This window comes from Coffea arabica, chromosome 9e, assembly GCF_036785885.1.
Source record: "Coffea arabica cultivar ET-39 chromosome 9e, Coffea Arabica ET-39 HiFi, whole genome shotgun sequence".
NCBI classification, from domain to species: Eukaryota; Viridiplantae; Streptophyta; class Magnoliopsida; order Gentianales; family Rubiaceae; genus Coffea; species Coffea arabica.
In genome coordinates, this window is record NC_092327.1 from 38,260,956 (window position 1) to 38,279,814 (window position 18,859).

The 18,859-nt window shown below is 34.7% G+C and overlaps 2 protein-coding genes across 7 annotated transcripts; one reads left to right on the forward strand and one right to left on the reverse strand.

The window, feature by feature from the left end:
- Positions 1–2,520: 2,520 nt before the first annotated feature.
- LOC113709538 (elongator complex protein 6) lies at positions 2,521–6,650 on the reverse strand. 2 transcript variants are annotated; one of them, XM_027232325.2, is made up of 5 exons: positions 6,233–6,650; positions 6,019–6,091; positions 4,174–4,382; positions 3,935–4,081; positions 2,521–3,214 (listed from the first exon to the last, which is right to left on the reverse strand). In XM_027232325.2, exons 1-5 carry the CDS (start codon positions 6,473–6,475, stop codon positions 3,092–3,094), a joined length of 795 nt encoding a protein of 264 aa, XP_027088126.1. In that variant the 5' UTR covers positions 6,476–6,650; the 3' UTR covers positions 2,521–3,091. The 2 variants fall into 2 exon arrangements, with proteins under 2 accessions (XP_027088126.1, XP_027088128.1); XM_027232327.2 differs by having other exon boundaries at positions 4,174–4,376; positions 6,233–6,648.
- A 5,963-nt stretch (positions 6,651–12,613) lies between these two features.
- On the forward strand, positions 12,614–18,301 carry LOC113710522 (probable serine/threonine-protein kinase PBL7). 5 transcript variants are annotated; one of them, XM_027233573.2, is made up of 5 exons: positions 12,614–12,949; positions 14,298–14,491; positions 15,232–15,421; positions 16,092–16,483; positions 17,518–18,301. In XM_027233573.2, the coding sequence occupies exons 1-5, from the start codon at positions 12,796–12,798 to the stop codon at positions 17,770–17,772; spliced, it is 1,185 nt and encodes a 394-aa protein (XP_027089374.1). In that variant the 5' UTR covers positions 12,614–12,795; the 3' UTR covers positions 17,773–18,301. The 5 variants fall into 5 exon arrangements, with proteins under 5 accessions (XP_027089374.1, XP_027089376.1, XP_071922521.1 ...); XM_027233575.2 differs by having other exon boundaries at positions 12,616–12,886; XM_072066420.1 differs by lacking the exon at positions 12,614–12,949 and adding an exon at positions 13,000–13,264.
- The last annotated feature ends 558 nt before the right edge of the window (positions 18,302–18,859 follow it).

Genomic DNA, 18,859 nt, shown 5'->3' on the forward strand with positions numbered 1-18,859 from the left:
GTTTTAGTTCATTATCATCTGATCGAAGTGCTCACATGCAAAGTTTCTCAACGGGAACAGAATTTGTGTCCTATAGCTAGCACTAGATGAAAATTAACTCTAGGGTACTTCTGCCATTATCAGATTCCTATAGAACAAAAATTGACGGTTTGTTGGCTAATAGCAATAGCTAAAGGCACTCAGGACGGAGACACAAAAGGACTGGTGCCCACAGATGAAACCTAAGACAGCTAGATCTCCAGTTTAATCGAGTATACCAAAAATATAATGAAAAAGAAATTGGAAAATGGACCATAATGGAACTCTAAGCAGCTTAAACTTTCAAGTACAGTAAAGTACTGAGCATGCTCATCAGTTATCTTAAGGCTAGACTCCGGCAGTAAAGTACTGAACATGCTCAGTTACTCTAAAGCTAGACTCGGGTAAAAAGGGAAAGGGAAAGGGAAGAAAATCTCTCAATTTAGAAACACTGCAAGACCAAACCAAGAAAGAACGGCATGTATTGCTTAGTCAGCGTTCAAAGTAGGACTACAAGTTGACCAAGTTACTCGACTCGAGTTTGCCACTAACTCGATCAATTGCTCCACTCAAACTCAATATTGACAAAACTCCAGTTGAGTTCAAGTTGCTCGAGAATACGTACAAGTCGAGCTCAAGTATTATATGCATATGCTCGTAGACTCGACAAACCTAATCGAATCTTAAATAAATAAATATATATAGTTAGAATTTTTATATTTATTAGTGTGAAATGTAAATTATATCCTTTGTTAAAATTATATATAAAATATTAATTTTTATTAAGTGAGCTTGATTAGGTTCGATTAGACTCGAATTCAAGTAAGGTGAATTAAAGTCGAGTTCAAACTCGATTTCAACTTCTAAAAGTTCGACGAGTTATTTTAACTCATTACTCGAGTTTGACCTGATGCGAATGCACCCTACTTCAAATGAAGAAGGAGCTGAAAGCATTAAAGCTTAAGGAATCCCTATTGTGTAACAAGAAGGATTCCTAAGCCGACATATCGACCCAAAAAAAGGCAAAAAAAAAATACACGATGGAGATGAGATTATATGCCAGCATTTTACTTTTGGGATCTAGTATTTCCTAGCAACTAAAATTCTTTTTCTAACCCTATCCATTTGAGATTCTTCTCATTAACATTGAATATGGCAACGTTTGATGATTAAATTCTAACAGACGCAGGTGTTTATTTGTATAGAAACAGGCGTACTGACATAGCACAAGCCAGCACCACATACGTGTATAGATGCAAGTATATCTGCATCTCCATAGAGATCAACACAATAAGATCCAATCATGCACGCATATTGGTTATTCATACTTCTGATCCCTATCCGTAATTCTCATATCATATGGTTACAGATGAATAATAGATTCTGGGAAGCTGGAAAACAAACAATTAAGCGTGATATAAGATCCATGCATGTTAAGAATTACGTACAGATTAGGGGGAAAAAAAATGAGACGATACACAAAAAATTAACGTGCGCAGCAATATAGCACAAACAGGAGATCTCAGAATCTCCAGGATTGTAAACAAATTATGCACTTTTAGACTACATATTGCATCAAGAAGGATTGAAACATAGGATGAAGAGATTCATACCTTGATGGCCGCAATGCAAAGAACCATATTGTTCTGCAAGAAACTGCACACTTTGCTAAAACAGTTAATAAAAAAGATACGTGAAATATCACACACTTGCAAATATCAAATGCTACAGTTTTTGGTAATCAGAAAATAAAAATGATCTTAAAGATAAATAAGTACACCAACTGCGATCTATATTTTCTATAATATACACATTTATTCCTCCATTTTTGACTGTGAGCTAATTCACAACATACCTGTCTTGAATGATGAATATTGTTCAAGTCAAGGCGTAGTGATGAATGGTGAATATTGAATGGTGCTTCTGTTGTTTTGCATTACAGTTAGAGAACGAGGAAAATTAGGAGTTGTGCTTAAATAACACGTGAAGCATATGGGCATGTGCTTAAATAAAGAATTATCTCCATAATTATAGGCCACGCTCCCCAATTATTAATTGTTTCAATTGTTAACTTAAAAACTCTTTTCCCTACTCTGGTTAATCAACCTTCCTTTACTTCTTTGACCTTTACCTGTTTTTTTTTTTTTTTCTTTCTTCTAATAAGGATTGTAGAAAACTGATGAACTATGAAACTTCAAATTTCGTGCTGAAGAATTTGAGACAAAAAATCTCTTGTACTTCATTTGAGATGCAATAATTCTAAATTAATTTTTTTTTCTTCTCCTAATTTCCCCCCGGGGCGTAATGGATGTTAAGATTTTTAACCATAATTCTTACTGATGTGTGTTTCTAGTTTACCGGTCTAAGGGAAAAAAATATTTTATTTTACTGATAATAAAAAGTGTATAATCGCGTTACACAATATGTATTTTCCAAAACCAGATTATATACTCCACATAAGGATTCCATGAGATGCACCGGGGGATTGTTGCTCTTAGCGTATGTATGAACCATGTAAGTTCTGCATTGTTTTGAGATCGAATAACTTTCATATCTCCATCCTCATGAGTAATGACAAGGATTGTGTTTGAAAATCTTAATAAAGACCAAAATAAGCTAAATTTGGGATTTCTTACAATCATACAATTTGTAAAAACTCCAAAAAACTGGTCCGACTGAAGAAACCGCTTCTCCCCTTTTCATTTGGATTTTAAAGGGTTGTCTCGTCTGTTGCTGGATAAGAGATTTTAAGTCATTTCCCGTCCCGGCCTGGTGAGAAATCACTGCTTGAATAAGATGTCCAACAAGAACTAGCCGGAATCATGATTTTCCAAAATTGGAGCCCGTGACGTGCTTGCAAATGGCTAACAAGAAGAAACAGGCATTGCAAACGACCATCTTCGCATCATCCTTTAAATTCTGAAGGTATACAGCATGATGACAACCACCAGCCAATTAAGAGTAATGTTGATGAATTTGCTAGCTTCCTTAGGACTGGGAGTACCAGTTGCACCAGTTTCCCACCAAAAAAAAAATGCATTCATGCATTACATTTCACAAGGATATTTAGTATTCAAGTCCGACTCCCAGGATAGAAATATTCCACGCAATTTTCTTTCACCCTGAAATGGAAGTTGCGAATCTTGCCTTTTGAGCATCCAGAACCTTGACAAATTCCCTTGTTGAGAACAGTTAACTGGATGGAAAACACAACATGATCAATCACAAGCCAGCTCAGAAGAAGTACAAAACAAATTGAAGAAATAAATTTACTCATATTTTTTTTCCAGCTCTAAGAATGTATTACAGAGAATCACGTCAGAAGGGCCCTGCAGGATCTAGAGATAAACAGTTCAAAAGTTTCCAGTGTAAAAGCCAGTTCAGACTATAACCATTCGTCAGTTTGAGATGATGCACTATAGACAGACGAGGAAAAAAGGGGCATGGTTCAGTACTTCTAAATTGGACAATGTTATTTGATTTTAACTCTTCCAATAGCTTATAATTCAAAAGAGGTCATAAGGCTTAGTAGAACTTGATCTCAAGAGAGCATGCTTTGCTGGTCGAAGGAACTACATTGGACTCGTACCATTAACTTTTCTCCTCAATAATTATATGCACCTACACAAGATTATGAAGATGGGTGGGGAACCTGCTGCTACTTCATGTTTTACACATGCCTATCAAATGCAATGAAAAATGAGAGGAAAAAGACCATCCTTATCCGATGCCTGATTAGCACTCAATATGTACTTTTTCCAGGCCTGATTATGTTCCAGAGTCAATTTCTAACACTTTACAAGCAACAAGTTTAAAAGTTGTTACACAATCAAGGTTTTCTGCTAACACACAACAGTTACATGAATGGGATGAATCACACTGAAGACACAAGGAAAAGGTTTTTAAAAAAACGTACCTGGCCATGAACATCAGTTGCCAAACCAGTTGCTAAAGGTTCTGCTTTTATGACTATATTTGCAAGGTATTCCATTTGAAGAAGTGGGCTAGGCACGTCCATGGTGGAATAAACATCCTCGTGATTAAGAATGATAACCAGACAATCCTGAGGAAACAATTCAAGCATAACATTTGGCTTATAGCAGCAATATGTGCCTACACACAACATTCCAAAATAAACTTCAAATGAAGTCTTACAAATTGTGTTGCTAAACTGTAGCAGTAATGAAGAAAATCTAACACGAGATTTGACGAGCCACAAAGAGCCACTTCCATAAGAGAGATATCATCAATCATAATAGTACTATTCTTGTAGCCTTCACGTGATGAACACAGTTCCACTGTTTTCTGAATTTTCCCATACACGGAAAGAAGCAAGTCTTCCGCACCTTTCTCTCCATCTGTTACTAATCCTCAATCAAAGCAAAAATGAAAACTTCAGTGATTCAATTGATATAAAGAAAAAACAAAGTCTAAACAAACTATAAGTACCAAATTTAGTACTCAAGTGATCTCAAAGGAAGCAAAGATATGTTCTAATAATCACAGTGGCCCTCAGTATTTCAAACGCCTTTTGTGGCTACTGATTTTGACAAACCACAATAACAAAAAGAAAAACAAGGGCATAAAGAAAGACATCTTTAATCAATATCCATAGTATCAATATTTAGTTTTAGCATCCTTTCTTTTTGACTTTGTTTAAATGGTCACATAAAAATAACAACAGAACATCTTGCAATCTTAGCTGAACCTATAAAACAAGTAAAACTACCAGAAATTGAACTACTCTCACCTATCACCCAAGATAGTTAAATTACCATGAAAAAGAGCAATTACACTACATTCTTCCAGGAGGTTAAGTATGTCACGGTTGCATTACATCTCCATAACAGGCTAAGGCATTTAGATCCATTTATACCCAAAGTACCCTCAACACTATTTTATTTTCATTTTCTGTCAGCATTGGCTGTACTCAATTTCGTAAGAGATGCATCATCACTAGAATTTAATTCCAAGTTTAATTAAGAGTGCAAGTTGGAAAACTTTTTAAACTTAAATCACACTAGGAGTATAAGAGAGTTTACAACTAAACTAATGCACCACCAACATGGACATGCTCTTTCTTAAATAAAACAAGGTGAGGAGCACAACAATACAATGACTCTAAGAAGGAATGACAGCAGACTGGAAAGAAAAAGTAATGAGTTTTGAGAATGGAAAAGTATGGCAAGGAAATGTTCCCCCAATGAATGGCTGTACTATTTTGAATACCATACCTGTTTTGTTTATCATGAGAATAAAACTTGAATCCTGACAAATATATCAGCAATTATCAAGTTATTAACCATAGCACACAGATTGAATCATTGGCATTCTCCAATACTAATGACTTCAACAAAATATTCAATTGTACCTGTTGCAGGACATATGAAATTTTGTTTTTAAATAACAGGTTTGAAAAATTATAAAAAACTATACTTTACTGTGCACTGAATACAACAAAATGTTACACACTAAACATCACTTGATTTTAAAACTTACAGTAGGATTAGATCCATGTTAAAACTGACTTCAAAACTCACATTTCAGAAAATTCGGCCCATTAGAAAAAAATGACACTCCTCTTAGGAGTCAAACTGAGGCAGGTTTGCATATGGAGTCTATCTGCTGACAACCCTTTATGACATTGCATTACGTGTTCAAAACAAATGCATAAATCAACGCCTCGTTTGTCATGCTTCCAATTCGTTAACATAAAAATCTACATTCAGGCATCCTAGCATCAGTCACTGTACTACTTATACCGGAACTTCAAAGCCTTTGCAATGTTATACTAGTAAAATTAATAAGTACGAATGGCAGAAAGTGCAGGTCTTTCTATACATTTTTCCAAGAACCGATTAAAAAGAATTCAAAACCTTGCAATGTCAGCATATCAGTCGAAGCAAAGTTGTTACGAAACGAAAAGCCGGCAAAAGCAAAATAGATAAATCAAAATTAGAAAGAAAAGGTTAATTCAAATGATAGGACTGTTATTCGCACCTGGATAATTAAGATTAAGCATGTCATAATATACGAATCGTTTATTCTCCTTTTGCACACCTAAGTTGCACCCCTGGAACATACCAAAATTTTAACCTTTTAACCTCCCTATTCGAATTTGAAAACAAGTACTACATCAACCAAGAAGAAGAAAAAGGAAAAGAAAGAAACTTTTCCAACAGAGTAATGGGAAAGCAGTTGCAGTAGTTAGTACCATTTTGCGGAGGATCCGATCGTAGTGGGAAAAAGGATGAGCGAAGGAGAGAAAAACGACAACGTCATTGGGGCGATTTGGGGAAGAAAGACGACGTTTGATGAGGTGGTGGAGAATGAAAGCTCCACTGGTCTCCACGCGGTCCTCTATCAGCAGCAATAATCCGCCACCTCCGCCGCCGCCGTCGTCATTGAAACCTAGGGCTTCGTCCAGCAGATTATTTGCTGAGTTGCTGCTCATCATTCTTTCGACTCAGCTGTCTGTAATTCAACTTCTTCTTCTTCCTCAGTTCCTCTAGCTCTGATTCTCCAGCTCCCGCAGGCCTTTTTCCGCTTGCCTATGTTCCTTATGTTTCACGTGAATTGCACGTGATCAGAGGAAACGTGTAAAATGTTATCAATCCAATTGGCCACTCCAAATGCAAGTAGGCCTGACATCAGGGGGCTAGGAACAAAATGTTTTCAATTTCTTGATTCAATGACCACTCACGATATAACTGGGCCTGCCACCAAGTCCAACCTCATATTAACAGGAGGCCCAATAAGCTTTTAGAAATCTATTTTTAAATTCCTGTTAATTTTGCTATAGTTTTATCAAGAAAATAGCAAATGGAAGATGACAAATCATTTTTGTGACTATACTTTGAAAGTTAAATATTTGAGGTCAATTTGTTTACTATTTTTTTCTTGTGAAAGAAAATAAAGTATATAGGACAATTAACAGTAATAATAGAGCAACGAAATGAAATAAACACAATAAAATAGTTGTTTTCTATGGTGCTAACTAGTATGCAGGTAGTGAAAAAAAATTTAGGTAAAAGTATTTCCTTTTCTTTTTATATTTTTTTTGGGACAAGTGTTTTCTTTTATTTTTCAATAGAAAACTCAGCAAACACGAATTTTATGATAAACTCTTTCCTTTTTTTTTAAGGGTCAATTGGGAGGATAGTGGAAGTGGCACTCTATTTATTGTAGATTTACACCTATCACCCTCAAAAAAAAAAAAAAAAATTTACACCTATCAAATCTTTAGACATTTTCACCAACTAAATGGGTATCCTTTTGGACCGAAAATTTTAATTGGGCTTTCTGCTGGAACTTGAGATCGCATGCTATCAAAGAGGAGGGTCATCTGGATTGGTCCAGTTAAAGCCAAACATGCCCCGGCCTACTTCTCAACTCATAACCCATTATATTTTCTCTCCTGCCACTTTTTTTAAAAATCCTTAGAGCTTCTTTTTTGTACCCATTTTACATCTAATAACACATTTGCACTTGACAAATCTTTACAATTATTTCACTGCCTTTTGTGCAGTAACAAGGATAAATCTTTTATGTACTGTTACTGTATACGCTAGCAGGTCAAGATACACGTTAAATATGTAAAGTTTGGTATTTAAATTCAATTGAGGTGATATATTATAGTATGCATTTAGACCTGTTAATATATAAACTGACAGTGTAAGAAAGTTTAATCTTAATAACCATATGGATTTATCCATCTTCCTAAACTTGCTTATTTTACGAATTAATACTCACATTTAGCTTGTCATGCTTGCTCAATGCAGTACAAGTTCATACCCATATTTCAGATAAATCATTCGAGTGCTATAAGCATCCCATACGTCAAAACAGATGATAGGTATTTTGTCATAAGGAAGAAGAAGATAACAAACCCTAATTGTACAATGATCGTTTATAACACTACCACCACATGTCAATTTATAGCCCCCACCAACTCATCCATCTTTGCCATTACCTTAGCCGAATCAAACATACAATTTCTTCTCTGAGACAAATACCCAATAAGTAGAGGTATTAATTGGAGAGACATAAAAAAAAAAAAAATGGACTATAGGACTGGAGTCTCCTATCACCTGACCTGGCCTACGTCCCTCAAAAAATTCAAAAAAATTTGCTTCAAACCAATTATTACTACTACAAAATTTGGCAGCCATATGGCACCAGCTGGCACTGTCAATATCCTCTGTCTTACCAATACATGTAAACAACTAAGTACGTGTGTATTACGTTCAGTTTCTATCCATGAGTGTATGCTAAGAAGAAAAGCTTCAATCATCATCAATCCATCACTATATAGCTGTTTAAAAAATGACATATTGTGTGTGTGTGTGGTGCGTGCTTAGAGGGAAATCTCACGTACTGAACTTAAAAAAGTGTGTTTGGATAAGAGATTATTTGAAATAATTTTTTGAAAATATATAAGGGAAAAAAAAAGTTCAGAATTTATCTATGCAACGTGAATACGACCGTTGTTGCTCGACCAACAAGGTTGACGTTAAAAATAACTAAAAAGTCAAGATTTTTTATCGATCTGGGATTTTAACCCAAATTGATTTTATGGTCTTGACAAAATCGCAGTCATCAAGCTGTGACCAAGGGGCAGCGGATCAATTTGCTTTGAAGTGTTGTATTTAACCATCATGCTGTTGCCTTTTGAAAAAGGAAAAGCTAGCAGACATTCCAATAAACAAATGGCAATCACGGATAAGTAGGGTTGCATTTTTAACTTCTAATAAGGTCTAGACGTACTTGGCCTTTTCTTAATCACCTATGATGGTCATTAACCTAACCTAACTAGGTTTCTACCTACCTCATACTATGAAGAGTATTATGCATAATCCTAAAAGTTGTTCTGATAATTATGCATGGTGCAAAACGTTTAGATGAGACCTCGGTCTAGTTTTAGTAGGAATTAAAAAAAAAAAAAATTAGTGCATTGCTGGAAAATGAATTTATTAATCAATTAAGCAATCAAATTAGAGCCCACCATTACAAGAAAATCGAGTGGGGGCAGTGGAGCATGCATCCATCAAATATTTTTAATAAAGACATATGTATAATGGTTCTCATGACCTAATGAAGTTTAAATGATTCAGAATTAAAAACAAAAACTAGAGTTCACATAGCCATGCAACGAGGATGACAAACCACCCACATTCTCTCCGGGTATGCTAAAGTTAGCGGCAGAATAATTCACAGGAGACAATAATCTAGCTCTCAATTTTGGTCAAAATTTTTGAGAAAGAAAAAGGTGTGTGTGTTTATATATATATATAAACACACACACCTATTCTTTCTCAAAAATTTTGGACTAAAAAGATGAAACAAAAATATAGGGAAAGACTAAAAAGATGAAAGTTGAGGAAATTATAGGGGTCAATTGATGTAGGAGTGAAATACTAGGATGTATGAGCAAAAGACAAAATCTGAAACACGGTTTGACAAAAGTCAGTTCAAAGCCTCGAATTTGCCGCCTAAAGGTTTTCTCAAATAGATCTTTTTCCCGAATATTTTATAAAGCATTTATCAAGTGTTGCAGTCCCCTGCAACTGGAGTTTTATAAAGCATTATCGAATATTTTAGTGAACTTTTTGCCAAAATTTTTTTTTTCTTCTCTCCTTTCTTTTTCTTCCACCCCATACCTCTACCCATCACCGCATCCACCAATAGCCGGCACTTCTCCCTTTCACCCTCTCCTCCTTCCCTCCTCCCTCCTCTTTCTTCACTCCCCATTGAATCGCGTAGTCAAGAGAGGATGGGAGAGAGGGAGTAGAGATGTAATGGAGCTCGAATTTGAATTCAAGTTCGAATTCAAACTTTTGAAATTTGAACTTAAATTCAATTTTATTTTACATTACTCGAGTTCAAGAGCAAAATTGAGTTCGTGCTAATCAAACTCAATCGAGCTTGTTTGGAGGTTAATCGAGTTTAATAAATATAAATTTATCTTTCTATAAAATTTTACAAAGGGTCAAAAAAGACATTTCATACTAATAAATAAAAAATAATATGTGTGTGTGTTTGTGAAGTTCGATTGAATTCGATGAGCTTTCAAACTTCGCATATTAAACTCGAACTTGATTCCTCAAATAATTCGAGCCGTTTGAACTCGAGCTCGAACTTAGCCAATGCGAATTTGAACTGGAACTTTGACTAAACAAACTCACGAGGTACTTAATTAATTTCGATTCGTTTGCACCCTTTAGGGAAAGAGAAAGAAGGAAAGAAAGGGATGAGAGCATAAGAGAGGAGAAGAAAGAAGGAGAGAGATGAAAAGAGACAGATTTTAAAATCAAAATTAATGATTTTTAATTTGGCTCCCTAAAAGCATGCCTATCCATTACTAGCATAGATTTGTTAAAAAACTAAAATAAGAAACCCAATAAGTATCAAGCAAAAGAATCATTGAAGAAATAAATAGCTAATTTTCGTTAATTAGAGTCGGGTTGTCTGATATTTTAGAAAGATAGAAGATTGTTGTTGCTAAAACAGCCACATGAACAAAAACGAGTATATACCGCATAGATTTTTTTTTTTTTAAAAAAGCTCAAATTAGAAACCCAAAAAGTATCAAGCGAAAATACCATGTCCACTTACTCAATACGAAGAAATAAATAGCTAATTTTGTGTTTTTTTTATTGTCAAGATGACGAGATAAGGATGGTTTTATCAGATAATTTCAATTATTAGTATAATAAACGAAAGATTTTTTTCCACTATTCAAGAATAAAAAAAAACATAAAGAAAATCCATTGATAATTAGAGTCGAGTTGTCTAATACTTTAGAAAGATAGAAACTAATTCATGCAAAAACAGCCCACAAGAACAAAAAAAAAAAAAGTATATACCATAACAACAAGAGCCTTCCCTCTACCTTAACAAGTTTTAAAATATCATTTGTCTCCCCTATTTTCAAATTTTTTTGGTAACATTCCCAACCCAGATTCAAATTATATGATTAAATACTCATTTTTACATATTTTATTAATTATTTATAATTTTTTTATTTTAAAATTTATCTTCAAATTATAGATAAAATTTGTTAAAGGAACTTCCAACCCCAAAATTATAATTTTTCGTTAAGGAAAACATTCATCAAGTTTTCAAATGTTAAAGAATTTTTAATTGATTTGTTATTACAACATGTGATCACAATAAAGGGGCAACTTTAGAATGAAATATTTTTCTCTTTTCTAAATATAGTATTTTAATGATAATATAATTTGAGTTGGGTTAAGAATGTTACGAAAGTTTGAAAATAGGAAAGACAAATGATTTTTTTAACTCAAGGGTGCTAAGTGATATTGTTCGAAACTTAAGGGGAGGTTTCTGAAATTACCCATTGTTTTACTATAGTTTCCTTTTTTGTCTCTAAATTTATATTTTATACTCCTTTTCTTACCTTCTTTATTTTCCTCTTCTAACATTCTTTCCCAACTATCCCAAAATCATGTTTAGTCTCCTTTTATTGGCCCATTCCTTTGTTTGTTTTTAAAGTTTCACTGCCTATAGTTTAAGGTGCAAAATAGGAGAAAATAATTACAAAATAAAAACAAATAAATTAAGGAGAAAACTATAGATGCTTCCTCTAGATAGGAAAATCAAAGAAGAAAACTAAGTCCCAGAAATCCCACAAGTTTGATGATCATATCCCATCATTAATAGTTACTTATCCAAGGAAATGCAGTAAACATGCACCCTTTATTCTCAATATGTCATATTCAGCATAAAAAACCAATCTTGCTATCCTAATTGTCACCCTCTCCACCACTTTTGTCCCTATTTTTCCATTTTTCAAGGGACATTTTTATTTTTTTTCCAATTTTTTTGGGGAAACGGGGTGGGGTTTATTGTATGGATATATTGTATCTTGGTAGAGGGGTCAAAAATGTGTATAAAGTGACAATAAAATGTTTACATCAAACTCTCTTATTTCCCTTTATATATAGTATGGATGCTTATTGTGTGGCCTCAAATTACCAAATGAGAAAAATCTTTATTTTTATGTAAAATATTTTGACCAAATTTAATAAATAGTTTAGAATGTTTAATAGCATGAAAATTAGAAAAAAGAAAAATGTTTAAAATTACTTATAAAACTTATTTGAAATATTTAGATGATGAAAAATAGTAATTTCTTCATCTTTACACTATGTCGAATAGTTTTTATATTTTTTTAATTATTCATAATTTGTCAATTTTAAAATTTATCTCCAGATTATATATAAAATTTGTTAAAGGAACTCTCAACCCCAAAATTATAATTTTTCATTAAAGAAAACATTCCTCAAGTTTTCAAGTGTTAAGAAATTTTAAATTGATTTGTTATTACAACAAGTAATCACAGGGCCAACTTTAGAATGAACTACTTTTCTCTATATATAGTATTTTAATCATAATATAATTTGAGTTGGTTTAAGAAATGTTACGGAAGTTGGAAAATAGGGGTGACAAATAATTTTTTAAACTCAAGGGTGCTAAGTGATATTAATGTTAAAAATCTAAGGGAAAGTTTTTGAAATTACCCATTGTTTTAGTATAGTTTCCTTTTTTTTTCAATCTAAATTTGTATTTTATACTCCTCTTCTTACCTTCTTTATTTTCCTCTTCTTACATTCTCTCTCAGCTGTCCGAAATCGTGTTTGGTCTCCCCTTGTTGGCCCCTCCCTTTGTTTCTTTTCAAAGTGTCACTACTATCAGTTTAAGGTGCAAAATAGAAGAGAATTACATAGGAAGAAGAAATAGGTTTAGGAGAAAGCCATGGGATGCTTCCTCTGCACAGGAAAATCAAAGAAGAAAATTAAGTCCCAGAAATCCCACAAGTCTGATGATCAGATCCCATCATCAATAGGTACTTATCCAAGGAAATGCATGTTTATCCCATCATCAATACATACTTATCCAAGAAAATGTAGTAAGCATTCACCCTTTATTCCCAATATACTATTTTCACTATAAAAAACCAATCTTGCTATCCTAATTGTCACCGCCTCTGGCACTTTTCTCTCCATTTTTTGGGGACATTATTCTTTTTTTTTTCCATTTTTTTGGGGAAACAGGATTTTTTCCTTTTTTTTTTGTGAGACACGGTGGGGTTTACGGTATGGATAGACGAGAAGGGTCTTATGGCGTTTATATTGCTGCTTTATGCTGAGACATTTAATTGATCTGTGTAACTTTTGGTTGGAATTTGTTTCTTGCTACTGGATTTTGATAATCATTGGCGTTGGTGTGTAATATAAACCAAAATATTAGTTGTACAGTGCTATGTTGTGTACTGCGAAATGGGCTTCTTCACTATTTCCTGGTTTTGCCTCAAAAGATTGTTTTTTTTCTTATTGGGTTTTAAAATCATTCCCCTATCTGTGTATGTGTTTGAATTAGTTGGCTTGAAAGTTCATTTTAGTTTAAATTACACTTTCGAGGATGATAGTAGCTGGGGCCTGGTAATTAAATGTCATTCCAGTTTTGTCTGATATTATCACATTTCCTTTCTTTAAAGGAACTTCGCCCAGTCCAAGTAATGCAAGTGATAGTGCTAATTTCCATATCTGGAAATCCTCGTGTTCTGGATCAGATTTATGTTATTGATGTTATTTTGTAAATTTTGGACTCTTTTCATTGTATGACTCCTTCAAAAAGCAGTTAAATGAACTTTTGTTGTTTTATAATAAAGTCATTGAAGTCTTGACACTTAAGCTTTTGTCATGTTGTCTTCAGCGGGACATCAAGTTATCTTTGTTTTCTGATGGATAGTAGCGGTTCCATATGTTGTAGGCAACAAGGTTAGAGTGTGATATAATATAATGGAGATTGATTGGTTTTTTGACTTTAGTTCTCTTTTTTCTTTGGAGTCCACCTGTTTTAAATGCTTTGGGCGATTGTGGTAACAATTCATGATCGCTGTTGTCGGTGAATGCAGCTGGGAACTAATGCTTTGGTAATAGTTTTGCATGTTGGGATATTGTTAGTGGAAAGAATTTTTTGGCATATTTTTCATCTTAGTTTAGATGGCTTACTCATTCTAAGACTATGACTGGTGCAACTGTTGCAAGATAGTGTTGGCTCATAGAAGTCTAACATGATATTTGTGCAAGTAGTGGTGTTTGAGCTTCCTACCTTTCATACATTCCATCGATTTCTGTTCGTCTTTTCAAAATTTGATCTTTTTGCGGCAGTGTTACTTCTCTTTAACTACCATGTTAGAAGCTCGCATCACATAATTTTGAAGCTAAAAATTTGTTGGTCCATTTTAATTTCAGAGAAGCTGAAGGTAAATTCTTCATTCAGTGTCAAAAGTGAAGCTTCTAAAGATGGAGGATCTGGACATATTGCTGCGCATACATTCACATTTCGTGAATTGGCAGCTGCTACAAAGAATTTTAGGGCCGATTGTCTGTTAGGGGAAGGAGGCTTTGGTAAAGTGTACAAAGGTCGATTAGAGGGTACTAATCAGGTTTGTTTAACTTTTGCTGTCTGAAACATTACACAACTTTGAAATGATGCTCTAGTCTCATTATTCCTCACCATAATGAGTACTATCCAGCTACAGTTGTTTTCTTCGGTGTATTCTATTCTTGTGTGTCTGTTTTGTTTCTTTTCTTCCTTTGAAGGCCAGTTATCTTTTCATTTCTTGTCAAGATATGTGAAAAGCATTTGAGCAGCACACATGAGCATATATGTCTTTTCCTATCCCATTTACCCTTTACAACCCAAGAATTGGCAAAGAAAGACAAGTTGAAAACATAAATTGTCATCATTTTGAGACCTGAAATGTTGGGTTTAGGTTCATTTCGATAACAAATCAATCAGTAACGCTCAGTTAGTGAGCAAAATACTACCAGGTTTGGATATTGTATTGCTGAATTACCTTTCAGATGTGTGAAACCAATCTTCAGGTTATGATGTGATTATACTTCTCCTTTGAAACTCACAGAAATACGTCAATACAACACTTATCTGAGATCTGTTGGATGCCAGTGACAATAGGTCAACTAGCCAACTATATGCTTATCTTTATATATTATACATCTGGCATCTTATTTGTCAGTTGTATGTTGGTAAATATTTGTTCATGCATGTTTTTCCACCATTATGCCTTTTCCGATTGTTAGATTTTGTACTCGTGTATCTTTGTACATCATTCAGAACTTTAATGAAATATCGTGAGATAATACAACTTTGTCCATTGAGTAGGTTGTGGCTATAAAGCAACTTGATCGCAATGGCTTGCAAGGAAACAGGGAATTCCTTGTTGAAGTACTAATGCTGAGCTTGCTTCACCACCCGAACTTGGTGAACTTAATCGGGTACTGTGCTGATGGGGATCAGAGACTTTTGGTTTATGAATACATGCCATTAGGATCACTGGAGGACCATCTCCATGGTATGTGTTGTATTAGACTCAAATGTTCAAATTACTAAATAGATTCATGCTTGGCTACAGGCACTGCCGTGTTGCATCATAGACCTGTATTTTCTTTTGGATATCCAAATGTACAAGGGATTTGTGAAGAGAGTTTAAGATATATCATATTTTCTTATTGATATGTTGAAGAAGATGATGATTCCACAATTAGTACCCTCTAAATTAGAAATGCTTATAATTTGTTACTGCATCCTAAGATTGAATCCTACCTTCAGTTAGGGGTGTGGACAATGCCTGTAGATCTGAAATCTGATGAATCCAATCTGTTTTCCCGGACACTTGGTCTGGTTGATCTCGACCTTCATTTGCACGCATGGAAGGCTTTGAGCCACTAAAAACATGACTGTAGTGCTCTATCCTTTTTTTTTCTAGAATTAAAATAACAGTTATATTAGCGTCTTCAAATTTAACATCATCTCTTTGTGGATAACTCTTTAAGGATTTTTTTTTTTGGGCTGGGTCAACCTGTCAGCGAAGAGAAGTAATCCAAGTTCTTAATGTTCGGGTATCTGCAATGATGCACATGGAACTGCCACTTTTCCCGATGAATATGTGATCTGAAACTCTCTTGCTAGATCCCTCTTGTAACATCTAATGACAAAGGAATATATTGACTTGTGTTTTTCAGACCTTCCACCTGATAAAGATCCACTTGACTGGAATACAAGAATGAAAATAGCTGCCGGTGCTGCAAAAGGCTTGGAGTATTTGCATGACAAAGCAAGCCCTCCTGTTATCTATCGTGATTTAAAATGCTCAAACATTCTGCTTGATGAAGGATACTATCCCAAGTTATCAGATTTTGGGTTAGCCAAATTAGGTCCAGTTGGGGATAAGACACATGTATCAACTAGAGTAATGGGAACCTATGGATATTGTGCACCAGAGTATGCAATGACTGGACAGCTTACACTGAAATCGGATGTTTACAGTTTTGGAGTTGTTCTTCTGGAAATCATAACAGGCAGAAAAGCAATTGACAATTCAAGAGGTGCTGGGGAGCACAATCTTGTTGCATGGGTAAGAGGTTTATCCTACCATTGGGGTTTTTTTTGAGGGGGTCAATATTTTGCTGTTTAGTTACTTGTACCTTTCAATATAATAGCAGGAGTTCAGCTGCCACTTGACTAATTCTTTTGATTTGTTAGCTAGAACTTTGGCCCGTCCCATGACTGGAATAGTACCGGCTTGAACTTTTCACATAATTATCTCTGCATATGATTCTAAAAATTTAGCATGCATTTTACTGTGGGAAGCGTATAGCCTTTCTAACTAAAAGGGAGAGCTTTGCTAAGTAAACTTGTTCAAGGTCATGAAGATTCGCTGCTGAAGTAATGACCAATTGTTCCAATGATTATAAATAGTTTTGACTGTCCAGTTCTATTAAACTTTGGATGTTTGTTACTGATTTCTGCTATATCATATTTTCCTGGAAATCAATTGCTGTTCTGATACCTGGATCATAGGAAATCATGCTTTAGTACCTTCTAGTAAGGAATCTTTGTTGGTATTTTGAGATTGTACCTGAATCTAAGGCCTGAATCTAAGGAAGCGTCTGCATCTTCATGCAAGTACTCCTGTGTTCTGGAGAATAACTAAACTTGTATGCTTTCTAATCTAACTCGAGCATTAAAAAAAATATCTTTATACTGATCTCTTAATGGATACCAACTGAAAGGGACTGAAGTAGATGGTTATGTTACACCTTGCCAGCAGAAAGACTTTGGAAGCAAAACTGCACACCTTTATTGAAGATAGGCAACTTGATTTAGTAGCTACATCACTTGACTAAATCTCAATAATCTTGCAATTATGGTTTGGGTGGCATAACGCAGATTTTTTGTTCATACAATTTTTTTCTGTACAATGGTCATTTGTCTGAACAATGTAGTTGCTGCTTGTTTTGTCATTTCAACATATTTGAACACCAATGTAATGTGGTTGTTAAATGGTACTCAAAGATTGATAGGAATGGCATCAAGAAAAACAAGTTGAATAAACTCTGGAGGAGCATCTTTTGTTGATTTCGTATGTTGTCCGATTCAACTGTGCAGGCACGTCCCTTGTTCAAAGACCGAAGGAAGTTCTCTCAGATGGCTGATCCATTGCTTCAAGGTCAATACCCATCAAGAGGCTTGTATCAAGCTCTCGCTGTTGCTGCAATGTGTGTTCAGGAGCAGCCAAACATGCGCCCTCTTATGGCAGATGTAGTCACAGCCTTAAGTTATCTTGCTTCTCAGAGATATGATCCTGAGACTCAGCCAGTCCAAAGGCCGCGCTCAGGCGCATCCACACCAAGAACAAGATGATTGCAGCGGTTGAGAGCACAATCTAAGTTGACGACCTAATTGAATATTCTGATCCCTCTTCCACCAGTATCAATCCAAGGATGGTTAGCTGCAGCTGGCAATTTTTGTACGTCTGAATGGTGATGCATCTTTAACAGATTTTCTCGCCACTCTATGCAAAAGGTTTGATGAAGCTGTTACAGTATACCATATTTCTTCCTGGAAAGGAAGCGAAAGAACCAGGATTTTTTGAACCACACCATAGTTGCCTTGCCAGGAAACCCGTTTCCTTTCTCTCTTTTTAAGTTTAATTAGTTATAGGTATCTTTAATTTGATACTTTACTTTCCCTGTCCGCTGTGCCACTATCTGCTTGTGTAGAAGTATTTTGCCACGGCTTTGAGTAGCTGGATTTGGTAACCTTTATGCCATCATATAGGGGAACAAGAAAGTTGTTCTAGCGATATTCTTATGTATAAATATGTAAAGAAACTCGAGCAATTTGTTGGAACTGTTTTTCTTCTGAAATGTGATGATTAATTTGAACTACAGCTACTACATGCATGGTATGGTTGTTTCTTTCTAATTTTCTTTTTGTTTTTGTTTGTTTTGTTTTCTTTACTTTCTCTTTTATATGAACATATATGCATATACATATTTAGATGATGAATCATGTGTATTAACAAATGTTTGTAATTATGGAAATTCTGATTGCTACATTTGATGCTTCAAATACCAGAAATTGAAAATATGCTCATATAAAGGTTCTTTCTGGATCCTACAGGGACCGGAGTCATTCATTAACTGAGATTACATTAAAAAGACAATGCCTAATTTACCCTTTCAAAATGAGGAGAATTCATCCGTGCTCCCACCCACCTAAAGGAGAAATTTCAGCCAAGTGTGATTCATTTAGCAACAAACTAGTACCCCACGCTTTAGTCTCGAAAGAAATTGACTGGGACGGTCATGATACAACCATCAACTTGACTGATTGATGACTTGAAAGAAAAAAAAAAAAATCAATCCCTAATTCGCCTAATAATAGTACTGAACTCATAATCTTCCGCAGTAAAAAAACTACTGCATTGATGATTTCCCTCTACTCT

What these genes read in the sequence shown, in the direction of transcription:
- LOC113709538 (XM_027232325.2), bottom strand. Translation starts at nt 6,475, where the DNA reads ATGATGAGCAGCAACTCAGCAAATAATCTGCTGGACGAAGCCCTAGGT. An exon ending in ATCGGATCCTCCGCAAAATG is followed by an intron (nt 6,092 to 6,232) that starts GTACTAACTACT and finishes GGTATGTTCCAG; the next exon opens with GGGTGCAACTTAGGTGTGCA. An exon ending in CAACTGATGTTCATGGCCAG is followed by an intron (nt 3,215 to 3,934) that starts GTACGTTTTTTT and finishes TTTTCCATCCAG; the next exon opens with TTAACTGTTCTCAACAAGGG.
- LOC113710522 (XM_027233573.2), top strand. Translation starts at nt 12,796, where the DNA reads ATGGGATGCTTCCTCTGCACAGGAAAATCAAAGAAGAAAATTAAGTCC. An exon ending in TACTTATCCAAGAAAATGTA is followed by an intron (nt 12,950 to 14,297) that starts GTAAGCATTCAC and finishes TTTTAATTTCAG; the next exon opens with AGAAGCTGAAGGTAAATTCT. An exon ending in GATTAGAGGGTACTAATCAG is followed by an intron (nt 14,492 to 15,231) that starts GTTTGTTTAACT and finishes TCCATTGAGTAG; the next exon opens with GTTGTGGCTATAAAGCAACT.